The sequence below is a fragment of the Euprymna scolopes genome, unplaced genomic scaffold, assembly GCF_053919585.1.
Source record: "Euprymna scolopes isolate OS-2025 unplaced genomic scaffold, ASM5391958v1 sca152, whole genome shotgun sequence".
Classification (NCBI taxonomy): domain Eukaryota; kingdom Metazoa; phylum Mollusca; class Cephalopoda; order Sepiida; family Sepiolidae; genus Euprymna; species Euprymna scolopes.
In genome coordinates this window covers 2,431-15,809 of record NW_027633161.1, presented here as the reverse complement: position 1 = coordinate 15,809, position 13,379 = coordinate 2,431, and the positions used below count along the sequence as shown (strand labels likewise).

The 13,379-nt window shown below is 43.0% G+C and overlaps 1 protein-coding gene across 1 annotated transcript in view; it reads right to left on the bottom strand.

Moving 5' to 3' along the window:
- Positions 1 to 12,376, bottom strand: part of LOC145273746 (60S ribosomal export protein NMD3-like) — a gene marked incomplete at its 3' end in the record, with an annotated part of 64,600 nt that extends 52,224 nt beyond the window's left edge. Inside the window, exon 1 of the mRNA XM_080127102.1 lies at positions 12,222 to 12,376. Coding sequence (XP_079983228.1) covers positions 12,222 to 12,310 — 89 coding nt within the window. The remainder of the gene's footprint in view (positions 1 to 12,221) is intronic.
- Positions 12,377 to 13,379: the final 1,003 nt, after the last annotated feature.

The following is a 13,379-nucleotide window of genomic DNA, read 5'->3' as shown; positions in this document are numbered from 1 at the left end:
AACCGTCACCATTCTGCTCGCCAAACAACACGCCCAAGAACACCCCTCCCCCTTCTCCAATGAAAACAGACATGCCCCCTCCTCCCCCCTCAGATAAGAAAAGACATAGAAGCCCCTCTGTAGAGACTGAATCAAGGAAAAAAAAACAACAACCCTTCTTTAATGGGAAGGATGTGTGCAAGATCACGGCGGAAGTAGAGAACATAATGAAGTCCCATAACAGGAAAGAATACAGAAACCTCCTCGCTTTCAAATCATACCAAAAAAAAGACATTACTAACCCTGAAAATTTTAAAACAAACCATATACTAACAGTTGTCAGGAAACGCGAGGAGGCCAAAGGACTATGGACTATGCTGGAGGAAGCAAACTCTGCTTTCAACCTTTATCCTCCAGCAGCCTATTTTAACGACAACGATTTAATCGAAATTAGAAAACGATGTGTTGGACGGGTCCCCATCAAACTCCATCCTTCACTTTATAGGGCAGTTAAACTAACCTTCCCCCTAGACATCGGCGGTCTGTCCCCTGACGGGTCTATCACCACTGAGATGACCACTGGATCATTGGGGACAGCTGTCGGTGTCTTGACACCGTCTATGTTTGATTAGGTTTCTCAACCCTAAGTAACTCAAGATGGCTTCCTTAAGATTAGCTAGTTTAAATGTCCGAGGGTTGAGGGACGCCTCTCGTAAACTTCGAGTTGCACGCGACCTTCAACGCCTTGGTGTGGATATTTGTTGTATACAGGAAACTCACTTCATTCCTAGTGATTATCAGGGTGTGCTCCTTAGAGACTTTCAGCTCTATTCAGCACATTATGATACCCATGCAAGGGGGGTTACCTGGCTAGTTAAGCGCACTCTTGATGCGTCGTGTGACCCTATTTATGCAGATCCAGAGGGAAGATTGCTCGTTCTAGATGTTACCGTAAAGGATGTGGCATTTCGTTTTATTGGGGTTTATGCGCCCAATAACCATGCTGAGCTAGTTTCCTTTTTTTGGCGAATCGAGCCTTTCATGAATTCGTCTCGACGGTTAGTTTTAGCGGGAGACTGGAACGCGGTCCTGGATCCCGAGTTAGATCGCGGGGTTAATACCAGAAGGGATACTAATCAGAACCGGGATGCTAAAGCGTTTCGAGACTTTGTCGACAAGTTTGATCTTGTCGATAAATTTCGGAACGAAAAACCCGGGGATTTAGCATGGACTTGGACAGGTAGACGCGGCTCCGATTCGGTGCAACTTTCGAGTTACATCGATCGGTTCTTAGTTAGGAGAGTCGACTTAGGGCTTTTAGACTGTCCAAGTTTTCATAGTATAGTTTATTCGGACCACAGGCTTGTCCGGGTTCGAGTAAACTTAGATAGTGTTAAACCTAGGATGGCTAGTTACTGGAAGTTCAACACGTCGTTGTTCGATGTGAAGGACTTCCGGGAACAGCTTCTACTAACAATACAGAGGGAATTGACGGGGGCTATCATCGGGAATAAGTGGTGGGGCAACCTTAAAAAAGTCATTAGGTCCTTCGCTGCTGATTTTAGTCGCCGGCTCAAACGTAGTTCTAGAGCAGCGAAAGCGGCGCTAGAAGATAGATTAGAAAGGGCGGTGGAGGAGGGGGATAGTGCTAGCTATACTGTAGTTAAGGCTGAACTGGACTCCTTGGATAACAGGGAGGACCAGGGAGTATTAGTTAGGGCTAGATTAAAAAGAGCGCCAAACGAGGCAACAAACATGGCCGCGTCATTGCGTGCGGAGGAGTTTCGACGTTCTGCAGATCGACACATCGCCAGTGTCACATTGCCGGACGGACGAACCGTAACTTCAAACGACGGAATCTTGGAGGGTTTTCGGACTCATTTTCAGGAACTTTTTACCAAGGAGCCCGGTCTGACTATTGAACAGTTTGACACCTATTTAGCCGACTTTTCTCGCCTGGAGGCGACCGAAGCAGCTAGGTGTGAAGGTAGCATAAAAGAGGAAGAAGTCATTGAGGCCTTGAAACAGGTCGGGCTAGACAGGACCCCTGGGATAGATGGTCTGCCATACGAGGTGTATTTGAGGCTGTCGCCCATTTTTATCCCTTTGCTGACCGTACTTTTTAACTCCTGGTTTAGGAACGGGTGCATACCTCAGTACTTTACCAGGGGGATCATTAAATTGTTACGCAAAGATAAAAATGGAGGGGATGGGATAGGTAATTTCCGGCCCTTAACGATGTTAAACACAGAGTTAAAGATTTTGGCCAAGATCTTAGCAAATCGTCTGCAGATTGTCTTACACCGTCTAATAAGTCCCGAACAGACTTGTTCTGTTAAGGGCCGGACGATTCAAGACAACTTGCACACGATACGCTTGATCGTGGAAAAAGTCGACACTGAAGCCGCGCTGATCAACTTAGATCAGTCCAAAGCATTCGACAGAGTAGACCATCGTTACCTAGAGGCTGTTCTTCGCTCGGCTGGGTTTGGTCCCCAGTTTCGCTCTTGGATTTGCCTCTTGTATGCCAACCCTGGTGCTATGGTAGAAGTGAATGGGGTGAGGTCGAAACCCTTCATGTTAACAAGATCGATCCGTCAAGGTTGTCCGTTATCCCCAATGTTATATGTGCTGGCGCTTGAGCCATATTTGCGCCAGCTTCGGGTGAATCCGGTCCTTCGCGGGATTACTTTGCCAGGTGGCTCTACCCCGGTAAAATATACCGCCTATGCTGACGACGTGACTGTGCTTGTAACGAGCAGTGCCGAGATTAGAGTCGTTGACATAGAAACAAGTCGGTATGCCAAGGTCACAGGGGCCATAATTAACTACGTTAAGTCTATTGGCTTACGTATCGGTGCCTGGAGGGGTATGCCCCTTCAGGGACCCTTTGGTTGGACTGATGGGCCATGCAAGCTACTCGGCGTCTGGTGTGGCCCCGGTCTCCAGCTGGAGAAAAATTGGTCGGAGGTATTGGAAGCGGTCAAGGTCACATCTCATTTTGGGCCTTGAGAAATCTGTCTTTGAAGGGTCGGGCGGAGGTATGCAATTCTCATATCTACCCCCTGATCCTTTACCGTCTATCAGTACTTCCACTCCCGGAGACCACACTAGTTGATCTGGTGCGTGCTCTTTTTGCATTCTTATGGCGCGGAAAGCAAGCCATGGTTACTCGGGAGGTCTGTTACCTGCATCCGTCTGAAGGCGGTCTGGGTATGCCTAGTGTGCAAATACGTAGACACACTCTTAGGCTGATATACCTGGATCGAATGTGTACACCAAGTGAGGGAAACGGTGTCTTCTGGATAGAAGACACTAAGAAAGCCTTTCAGGCTTTGGAGAGTGTGCATTCGGCTAGAGGAGAGGCACACAAGTTGTTCCGAAACGAGTGCCCTTTCTATCGCGAGTGTCGGCAGGCCTTGAGATTTCTTCTACGGGTCCAAGAAAGCCTCTCTGACACCCAGCTGTTGTCTCGCAAGGCGCTATATCGGGCCTCAGTGAGGGGATCCGTTCGAGACGAAAAGATTGAGGAGTTCGGTTTTACGAAGGAGGAGCGCCGCTTAATATGGCCTTGGGCGCCTGGGTCGAGCTGCTTCGATAATTACGAGGCATCACTCACCTGGCTGGTAATACGAAATGCCCTCTGGGTCGGCAAAAGACTTTACGCAGCGGGTTTTACGGAGACACCCAATTGTGTCCGATGCGGAGAATGGGAGGAAGACCTTGATCATGCTTTCTTCCACTGCGCCATTGTTCGACCGTTGTGTGAGTTAGTTGAAGGCTTCACGGTTCGCATGCTGAGCGAGCGGTTTTTTGTGCTGGAGTCGGTTTCCCCGTGCTGCAACTGGGCACCGACCATGAAGAAAGAAGAACGCTATGTTTTTCTGTGTTTACTAGCAGTTATGAGAGGCGTGATTTGGACGACGCGACAGAAGGAGGTTTACGGAGGTGAGACCTTCACTGCTCCCCAGCTTGTCCTCATTTTCAAATATCGATTGAAAATGCGAATTAAGCTGGAGAAGGTGAAACTCACTCCTGTGAATTTCAACGACAGGTGGGTGAAAGTTTCGCGATTGTGTAAAGTGAATGGAGCTAATCTTGAATTTCTTTTTTGAGTGGCTTAGGTTTTTTTAAGGATTTTGGGTAACTTGATCAAACATAGACATGCATCGGACCTCCTAGAGTAGGCTAGTTAGGCATTTTTGTTCGATTTTTAACTTAGCTAGAGTATGCATGTTATCATCGCCCCAACCCCCTTTTTTGGTTTTCCCTGTCCCAGCGTCCCCCTTTTTTTTTTCTTTTTTTTTTTTTTCTCCCACTTTTGGTTCGATAACCCCCAATCCCGGCCCCTTAGGTGACAGATAAACTGTTTTGCCAGAGATGTGGGCCATTTTTGTTGTGTTTGAATAAAGTCAGTTTTCGTGGGACCCACATCTTTTCGACTGGCAAAACTTTTTATCCGCCACAATTAGTAGTGAGGGGGTTCTTTTTACTAACCACCTTTTAGCATTGTATATTTTTCATCCAATTTTGTAAATAAGATTTTTATCCCCAACCCCCCCCACATCATGTATATATAATTGTAACTTTCGGGGTTTAAGTAGGATGTCCACAGAGTGATTCTGGTATTTTGGTGAAAGAGTCTAGTTAAGTTAACGTTATGTTAGTTAGGTCAACATTAACCCCCACCCCCCTTTTTCGGCCTTGTGCCACATTTTTATTTGTGTAATTTCATTTTATCAAATAAAATAAATATTAACTTTAGTCTTTGTCTGACTACGACTTCATCGTTCGAGTTACATGGTTAAAAATTTGTTGGTTCGTATATTGTTATTCTGCGCGTTATATTGTTAAATTCTGCGCGTTATATTGTTAATATTTTGTTATCACCTTGTTAAATTTGTTATTGCTTATCTTCTTCTTCCCCCGGCACCACTTTTTCAATTACCGGACTCTTTTTTTTTTTTATTTATTTTTTTTTTTGGACTGTTATCTTTCTCTCCTCTTGTTATACGCCGGCCATGGCATCTGCCAGCTGTGTGCCGACGGTTGAGGTGAAGGAAGATGAGGCATCAGGTGGATGGACAAAACCACCAAAAGTAAAAATTGACGTGGTAAAATTTGTCGAAGACGCAAAGAAATGCGTTGAATTTACGACAGAAACTGGTATTAAGTTGGAACAACCGCGGTTACAGGAGTTTGCTAAGAGGACTATTTCTCTATTTGTAATAGACCGCAAAACAAAAAAATTAATAAGATCAACGAAAGATGTTGTCACCAAATTAATTGCATCAGCTGAGCGAATTACAAAATGTAAAGGATACAATACATGGGCAGCTCTTTTTAAGACGGAAGACGAATGCATAGCTATGACAAAAAAAGAAATCATTACCAATGAGTACGTTCTGAGGATGGAATATTTAGGAAGGCGAAGAACTACAGTGTCCATTTTTGAAGTTCCTGGTGCTGTCCCCGGGGAATACCTAGCCGCTTTCTTACTTAAGTTTGGGGACATAACCGGAATAGAGGAGGACCATTATAATGGAGTATGGACTTTTGACATTCTGCTTAACGCAGAAGCATTTTTACGTATACCATACTACCTGGAGGCTGGTGTAGAGAAGCTGCCAATCGTGGTCGCAGGCAGAAGACCAGCATGTTGGATATGTGGGGAAGTCGGCCATCTCACTTACACATGCCCCAAAAGGAAGCCAGCTGTAAAAATTATCCCTACAAATGACCGGAAAATAGGTTATGTAGAACCTAAGGACAATTCCCAGACACCAGCAGAAGAGAAAAACGAAATCACACCTGAGGAGTTTGAAAAGACTTTTAATTCAGAGAAACAATCCCCCAAAAAGAAGGACAACTGGACACTCATCCCTCTTTCAAAAAAATCCCCACCCAAGACTTATGCTAAGTCCCTCTCTAAAGAAGAGAAAATTGAAATTAGAACAAGTAAGGACCCAGGGGGCAATAAATTCAAAACCCTACTTAAACTAAAAGAGACTCTTGATGAGAAAAGGAGAAAATCTGAGGAGAAAGAGTTCCCTGAATCCCTTTTCCCTGAAAAACCGACCTCAAAAGAAAAGCAAATCCCTCGCAAAGCCCCCCCTCTTACTAAAGCTTCTCTGCCCCATAGAGACACCAAAATGACATCTCTAGGTTCTCCCTCCAAAAAGACCCCCAAACCGTCACCATTCTGCTCGCCAAACAACACGCCCAAGAACACCCCTCCCCCTTCTCCAATGAAAACAGACATGCCCCCTCCTCCCCCCTCAGATAAGAAAAGACATAGAAGCCCCTCTGTAGAGACTGAATCAAGGAAAAAAAAACAACCCTTCTTTAATGGGAAGGATGTGTGCAAGATCACGGCGGAAGTAGAGAACATAATGAAGTCCCATAGCAGGAAAGAATACAGAAACCTCCTCGCTTTCAAATCATACCAAAAAAAAGACATTACTAACCCTGAAAATTTTAAAACAAACCATATACTAACAGTTGTCAGGAAACGCGAGGAGGCCAAAGGACTATGGACTATGCTGGAGGAAGCAAACTCTGCTTTCAACCTTTATCCTCCAGCAGCCTATTTTAACGACAACGATTTAATCGAAATTAGAAAACGATGTGTTGGACGGGTCCCCATCAAACTCCATCCTTCACTTTATAGGGCAGTTAAACTAACCTTCCCCCTAGACATCGGCGGTCTGTCCCCTGACGGGTCTATCACCACTGAGATGACCACTGGATCATTGGGGACAGCTGTCGGTGTCTTGACACCGTCTATGTTTGATTAGGTTTCTCAACCCTAAGTAACTCAAGATGGCTTCCTTAAGATTAGCTAGTTTAAATGTCCGAGGGTTGAGGGACGCCTCTCGTAAACTTCGAGTTGCACGCGACCTTCAACGCCTTGGTGTGGATATTTGTTGTATACAGGAAACTCACTTCATTCCTAGTGATTATCAGGGTGTGCTCCTTAGAGACTTTCAGCTCTATTCAGCACATTATGATACCCATGCAAGGGGGGTTACCTGGCTAGTTAAGCGCACTCTTGATGCGTCGTGTGACCCTATTTATGCAGATCCAGAGGGAAGATTACTCGTTCTAGATGTTACCGTAAAGGATGTGGCATTTCGTTTTATTGGGGTTTATGCGCCCAATAACCATGCTGAGCTAGTTTCCTTTTTTTGGCGAATCGAGCCTTTCATGAATTCGTCTCGACGGTTAGTTTTAGCGGGAGACTGGAACGCGGTCCTGGATCCCGAGTTAGATCGCGGGGTTAATACCAGAAGGGATACTAATCAGAACCGGGATGCTAAAGCGTTTCGAGACTTTGTCGACAAGTTTGATCTTGTCGATAAATTTCGGAACGGAAAACCCGGGGATTTAGCATGGACTTGGACAGGTAGACGCGGCTCCGATTCGGTGCAACTTTCGAGTTACATCGATCGGTTCTTAGTTAGGAGAGTCGACTTAGGGCTTTTAGACTGTCCAAGTTTTCATAGTATAGTTTATTCGGACCACAGGCTTGTCCGGGTTCGAGTAAACTTAGATAGTGTTAAACCTAGGATGGCTAGTTACTGGAAGTTCAACACGTCGTTGTTCGATGTGAAGGACTTCCGGGAACAGCTTCTACTAACAATACAGAGGGAATTGACGGGGGCTATCATCGGGAATAAGTGGTGGGGTAACCTTAAAAAAGTCATTAGGTCCTTCGCTGCTGATTTTAGTCGCCGGCTCAAACGTAGTTCTAGAGCAGCGAAAGCGGCGCTAGAAGATAGATTAGAAAAGGCGGTGGAGGAGGGGGATAGTGCTAGCTATACTGTAGTTAAGGCTGAACTGGACTCCTTGGATAACAGGGAGGACCAGGGAGTATTAGTTAGGGCTAGATTAAAAAGAGCACCAAACGAGGCAACAAACATGGCCGCGTCATTGCGTGCGGAGGAGTTTCGACGTTCTGCAGATCGACACATCGCCAGTGTCACATTGCCGGACGGACGAACCGTAACTTCAAATGACGGAATCTTGGAGGGTTTTCGGACTCATTTTCAGGAACTTTTTACCAAGGAGCCCGGTCTGACTATTGAACAGTTTGACACCTATTTAGCCGACTTTTCTCGCCTGGAGGCGACCGAAGCAGCTAGGTGTGAAGGTAGCATAAAAGAGGAAGAAGTCATTGAGGCCTTGAAACAGGTCGGGCTAGACAGGACCCCTGGGATAGATGGTCTGCCCTACGAGGTGTATTTGAGGCTGTCGCCCATTTTTATCCCTTTGCTGACCGTACTTTTTAACTCCTGGTTTAGGAACGGGTGCATACCTCAGTACTTTACCAGGGGGATCATTAAATTGTTACGCAAAGATAAAAATGGAGGGGATGGGATAGGTAATTTCCGGCCCTTAACGATGTTAAACACAGAGTTAAAGATTTTGGCCAAGATCTTAGCAAATCGTCTGCAGATTGTCTTACACCGTCTAATAAGTCCCGAACAGACTTGTTCTGTTAAGGGCCGGACGATTCAAGACAATTTGCACACGATACGCTTGATCGTAGAAAAAGTCGACACAGAAGCCGCGCTGATCAACTTAGATCAGTCCAAAGCATTCGACAGAGTAGACCATCGTTACCTAGAGGCTGTTCTTCGCTCGGCTGGGTTTGGTCCCCAGTTTCGCTCTTGGATTTGCCTCTTGTATGCCAACCCTGGTGCTATGGTAGAAGTGAATGGGGTGAGGTCGAAACCCTTCATGTTAACAAGATCGATCCGTCAAGGTTGTCCGTTATCCCCAATGTTATATGTGCTGGCGCTTGAGCCATATTTGCGCCAGCTTCGGGTGAATCCGGTCCTTCGCGGGATTACTTTGCCAGGTGGCTCTACCCCGGTAAAGTATACCGCCTATGCTGACGACGTGACTGTGCTTGTAACGAGCAGTGCCGAGATTAGAGTCGTTGACATAGAAACAAGTCGGTATGCCAAGGTCACAGGGGCCATAATTAACTACGTTAAGTCTATTGGCTTACGTATCGGTGCCTAGAGGGGTATGCCCCTTCAGGGACCCTTTGGTTGGACTGATGGGCCGTGCAAGCTACTCGGCGTCTGGTTTGGCCCCGGTCTCCAGCTGGAGAAAAATTGGTCGGAGGTATTGGAAGCGGTCAAGGTCGCATCTCATTTGTGGGCCTTGAGAAATCTGTCTTTGAAGGGTCGGGCGGAGGTATGCAATTCTCATATCTACCCCCTGATCCTTTACCGTCTATCAGTACTTCCACTCCCGGAGACCACACTAGTTGATCTGGTGCGTGCTCTTTTTGCATTCTTATGGCGCGGAAAGCAAGCCATGGTTACTCGGGAGGTCTGTTACCTGCATCCGTCTGAAGGCGGTCTGGGTATGCCTAGTGTGCAAATACGTAGACACACTCTTAGGCTGATATACCTGGATCGAATGTGTACACCAAGTGAGGGAAACGGTGTCTTCTGGATAGAAGACACTAAGAAAGCCTTTCCGGCTTTGGAGAGTGTGCATTCGGCTAGAGGGGAGGCACACAAGTTGTTCCGAAACGAGTGCCCTTTCTATCGCGAGTGTCGGCAGGCCTTGAGATTTCTCCTACGGGTCCAAGAAAGCCTCTCTGACACCCAGCTGTTGTCTCGCAAGGCGCTATATCGGGCCTTAGTGAGGGGATCCGTTCGAGACGAAAAGATTGAGGAGTTCGGTTTTACGAAGGAGGAGCGCCGCTTAATATGGCCTTGGGCGCCTGGGTCGAGCTGCTTCGATAATTACGAGGCATCACTCACCTGGCTGGTAATACGAAATGCCCTCTGGGTCGGCAAAAGACTTTACGCAGCGGGTTTTACGGAGACACCCAATTGTGTCCGATGCGGAGAATGGGAGGAAGACCTTGATCATGCTTTCTTCTACTGCGCCATTGTTCGACCGTTGTGTGAGTTAGTTGAAGGCTTCACAGTTCGCATGCTGAGCGAGCGGTTTTTTGTGCTGGAGTCGGTTTCCCCGTGCTGCAACTGGGCACCGACCATGAAGAAAGAAGAACGCTATGTTTTTCTGTGTTTACTAGCAGTTATGAGAGGCGTGATTTGGACGACGCGACAGAAGGAGGTTTACGGAGGTGAGACCTTCACTGCTCCTCAGCTTATCCTCATTTTCAAATATCGATTGAAAATGCGAATTAAGCTGGAGAAGGTGAAACTCACTCCTGTGAATTTCAACGATAGGTGGGTGAAAGTTTCGCGATTGTGTAAAGTGAATGGAGCTAATCTTGAATTTCTTTTTTGAGACGCTTAGGTTTTTTTAAGGATTTTGGGTGACTTGATCAAACATAGACATGCATCGGACCTCCTAGAGTAGGCTAGTTAGGCATTTTTGTTCGATTTTTAACTTAGCTAGAGTATGCATGCTATCATCGCCCCAATCCCCTTTTTTTTGGTTTTCCCTGTCCCAGCGTCCCCCCTTTTTTTTTCCCACTTTTGGTTCGATAACCCCCAATCCCGGCCCCTTAGGTGACGGATAAACTGTTTTGCCAGAGATGTGGGCCATTTTTGTTGTGTTTGAATAAAGTCAGTTTTCGTGGGACCCACATCTTTTCGACTGGCAAAACTTTTTATCCGCCACAATTAGTAGTGAGGGGGTTCTTTCTACTAACCACCTTTTAGCATTGTATATTTTTCATCCAATTTTGTAAATAAGATTTTTATCCCCCCCCCCCCACATCATGTATATATATTTGTAACTTTCGGGTTTTAAGTAGGATGTCCACAGAGTGATTCTGGTATTTTGGTGAAAGAGTCTAGTTAAGTTAACGTTATGTTAGTTAGGTCAACATTAACCCCCACCCCCCTTTTTCGGCCTTGTGCCACATTTTTATTTGTGTAATTTTATTTTATCAAATAAAATAAATATTAACTTTAGTCTTTGTCAAGTTATCCACAACTTGAACGCTGACCGAAAGTCCACTACACAATTCAACAGAAGCTAATGGGAAAAATGGTTGAAAAATCTGGTCAATTCAAAGGCATATCCCACTGGTTTCCAAGTAACTCTAAGCTATTTGCACTTTGCCAATTGTCGTTGAAGTCCACATCACTTTGAGAAACCTTTCTGAGCTTTTGCTTTTCCAAAAATTGACACTTTGGCACACGGTGTCAGAAATTATAAAGATTGTTATATGTTGATAGTTTTTTCGTTTTTTGATAGCTTGTTTGTGGACAGATGGCAAAACATTGTTTTGCTTGACAACTTGTAGCCTACCATGATCAAAGAACTCAACGCGGGGAAAACAAATGCAAGTCATATGAATCATCAACCAGACACAATGGCAGACGATGGGGATGAGAAGCTGGACATAAATAGAATTATTTTTATATAGAACTAGCAGGGAAACTCAACATTGTCCAGGATTGAATAATGATCAACGAATGTTTCACATTTACATTTTTATCATTGAAACTGATGAAATCGCCTATTTTCCAATCAAATCAATTGATTGCCTTCTTTAGTTAGGGATCCATCACAGTGCACCAGGAGGAAGCTTCACATACCTGCAATGACTTAGCCCACAATGCACTGTAGTTTACGTTGCATTGTAGAGAATCTACTGTTGATTTTATAAATTTTTTTATAAATAATGGCTTGAATTAAAGTTTAAAATGCAAAAGTCAAGTATCATGCGTCAATTCAGATCTAAACAGAAACACTTAATTCAAACGTGCCCCTGTCATAACAAAGAACTTACTGTTGATTTTATATGCTTGGCCTTACTACTTGTGCAGTGATAATGGCTTGAATTTAAGTTTAAAATGAGAAAGACAAACGCGTCCTTGTCACATCAAAGAACCTACTGTTGATTTTATATGTCAGGGCTTTTGGCTTGTGTGGTAATAAAACTTCTCAAATGCACTTGTGATGTTAGGCTGTATAAGGTGTTAACTTTATTCAAAATCGTCTGTTCCTTCTTTTATTGGATTATTTGGATTATCAATACTTATTGAAGACATTCAAATACAAAACCTATCTAAGAACACTGCGAGACACATAAAGTACCTTTGTGTGAAATTTCATAAAAATCGACCCAGCCGTTTTTGAATCCAAGGGACAAACTCACACATACACGCACACACAAAGTTTGTTTGATATAATAAAGATTTTATAACATGCATAAGTTCAACGAAAATGATTCTCACTGTGAGAATCATTTATGAGAAGAAAAAAATAATTTAAACAAAATTAAAAATGATTACCTTTCACATTTGCGACAAAAGTATATCACACATTGTTTTGGGATGCCCTCTGTGATGTCAACATGTGTCCGGATGCAGTTAACACACATGTTAGAAAGGTTTGGTGTAATAGGAATACCACATTGGCAACAAAGACTGAAATGCAAATTGGATTATGTAACAATAGAAAACGAATGCAAAAGATTTGCTACAACAAAAGTTTTAATCATTTTTAATTTGTACTCAAATTTCTAGCACCATGAAACTATTAACTAAGTTGAAATATGAAAGACAATTTTTGGAAAGTAATCTCATTTAAACATTTTATTTGAAAACTGATTATATTTATCCAGCATATTTTACTTGCAATTTTATTTTACCACTTTTTTTTTTAATATGATTTTGAAAATTAAATTTATTTATGGTATTAATTGAACAGAATTTTTATATAACTTATTTTTAAGTTTGTGTTTTAATTTATCTATTAAAATGATTGGATGTAAATATTTTCTAAAACTGCAAATACATGAAAATTTGCTAAAAATTTTCATGCTAGAAATAACTATTTAATTTTTCTATTAATTTAAATGTTTCCAAATTCCTTTCAAATTTTGAAATTTTTTTTTTTATTATTATTAAAAGATTAAAATGCATAATTTGTTTACAAAGAAACTGAAGTACACTATGCTGTTTTGTTTGTAGTTTTGATGATTTTTGAAAATGTAATTTGTTATTGACGTTTGATTTCAATAATTATTTGCTTAATAGTAAATAAAGAAAAGATAATTCAATAAAAGTTACGTTGACACAAGAAATATGGTCACAGAATTTTATTAATTTAGACATTTTTGTTTAGTGTCATGGGTTCATCTCAAAATTTCTAAAATGTTAAAATATGACAAAAAAAATTTTGTAATGTAAAGAAAAATAAAACAAAACGATCAGCACCATTTACTAAGGACCAATATAAGATTTTCCTTGTGTATTACCTTTTGTTTTCCGCAGATTCAGACGAAGGCCATGGGTTAGTCAATTTTAAACTTTTACTTAAATGTTACAACAATCTAACACTAACTCCTATTTTATGTCTTCTTTCTGTTAATAATCAAAAGCAAATAAAACTTATAAATGATGGACCATTTCTTATGCTGAATACACAAAACTCACAAACACAAAAGA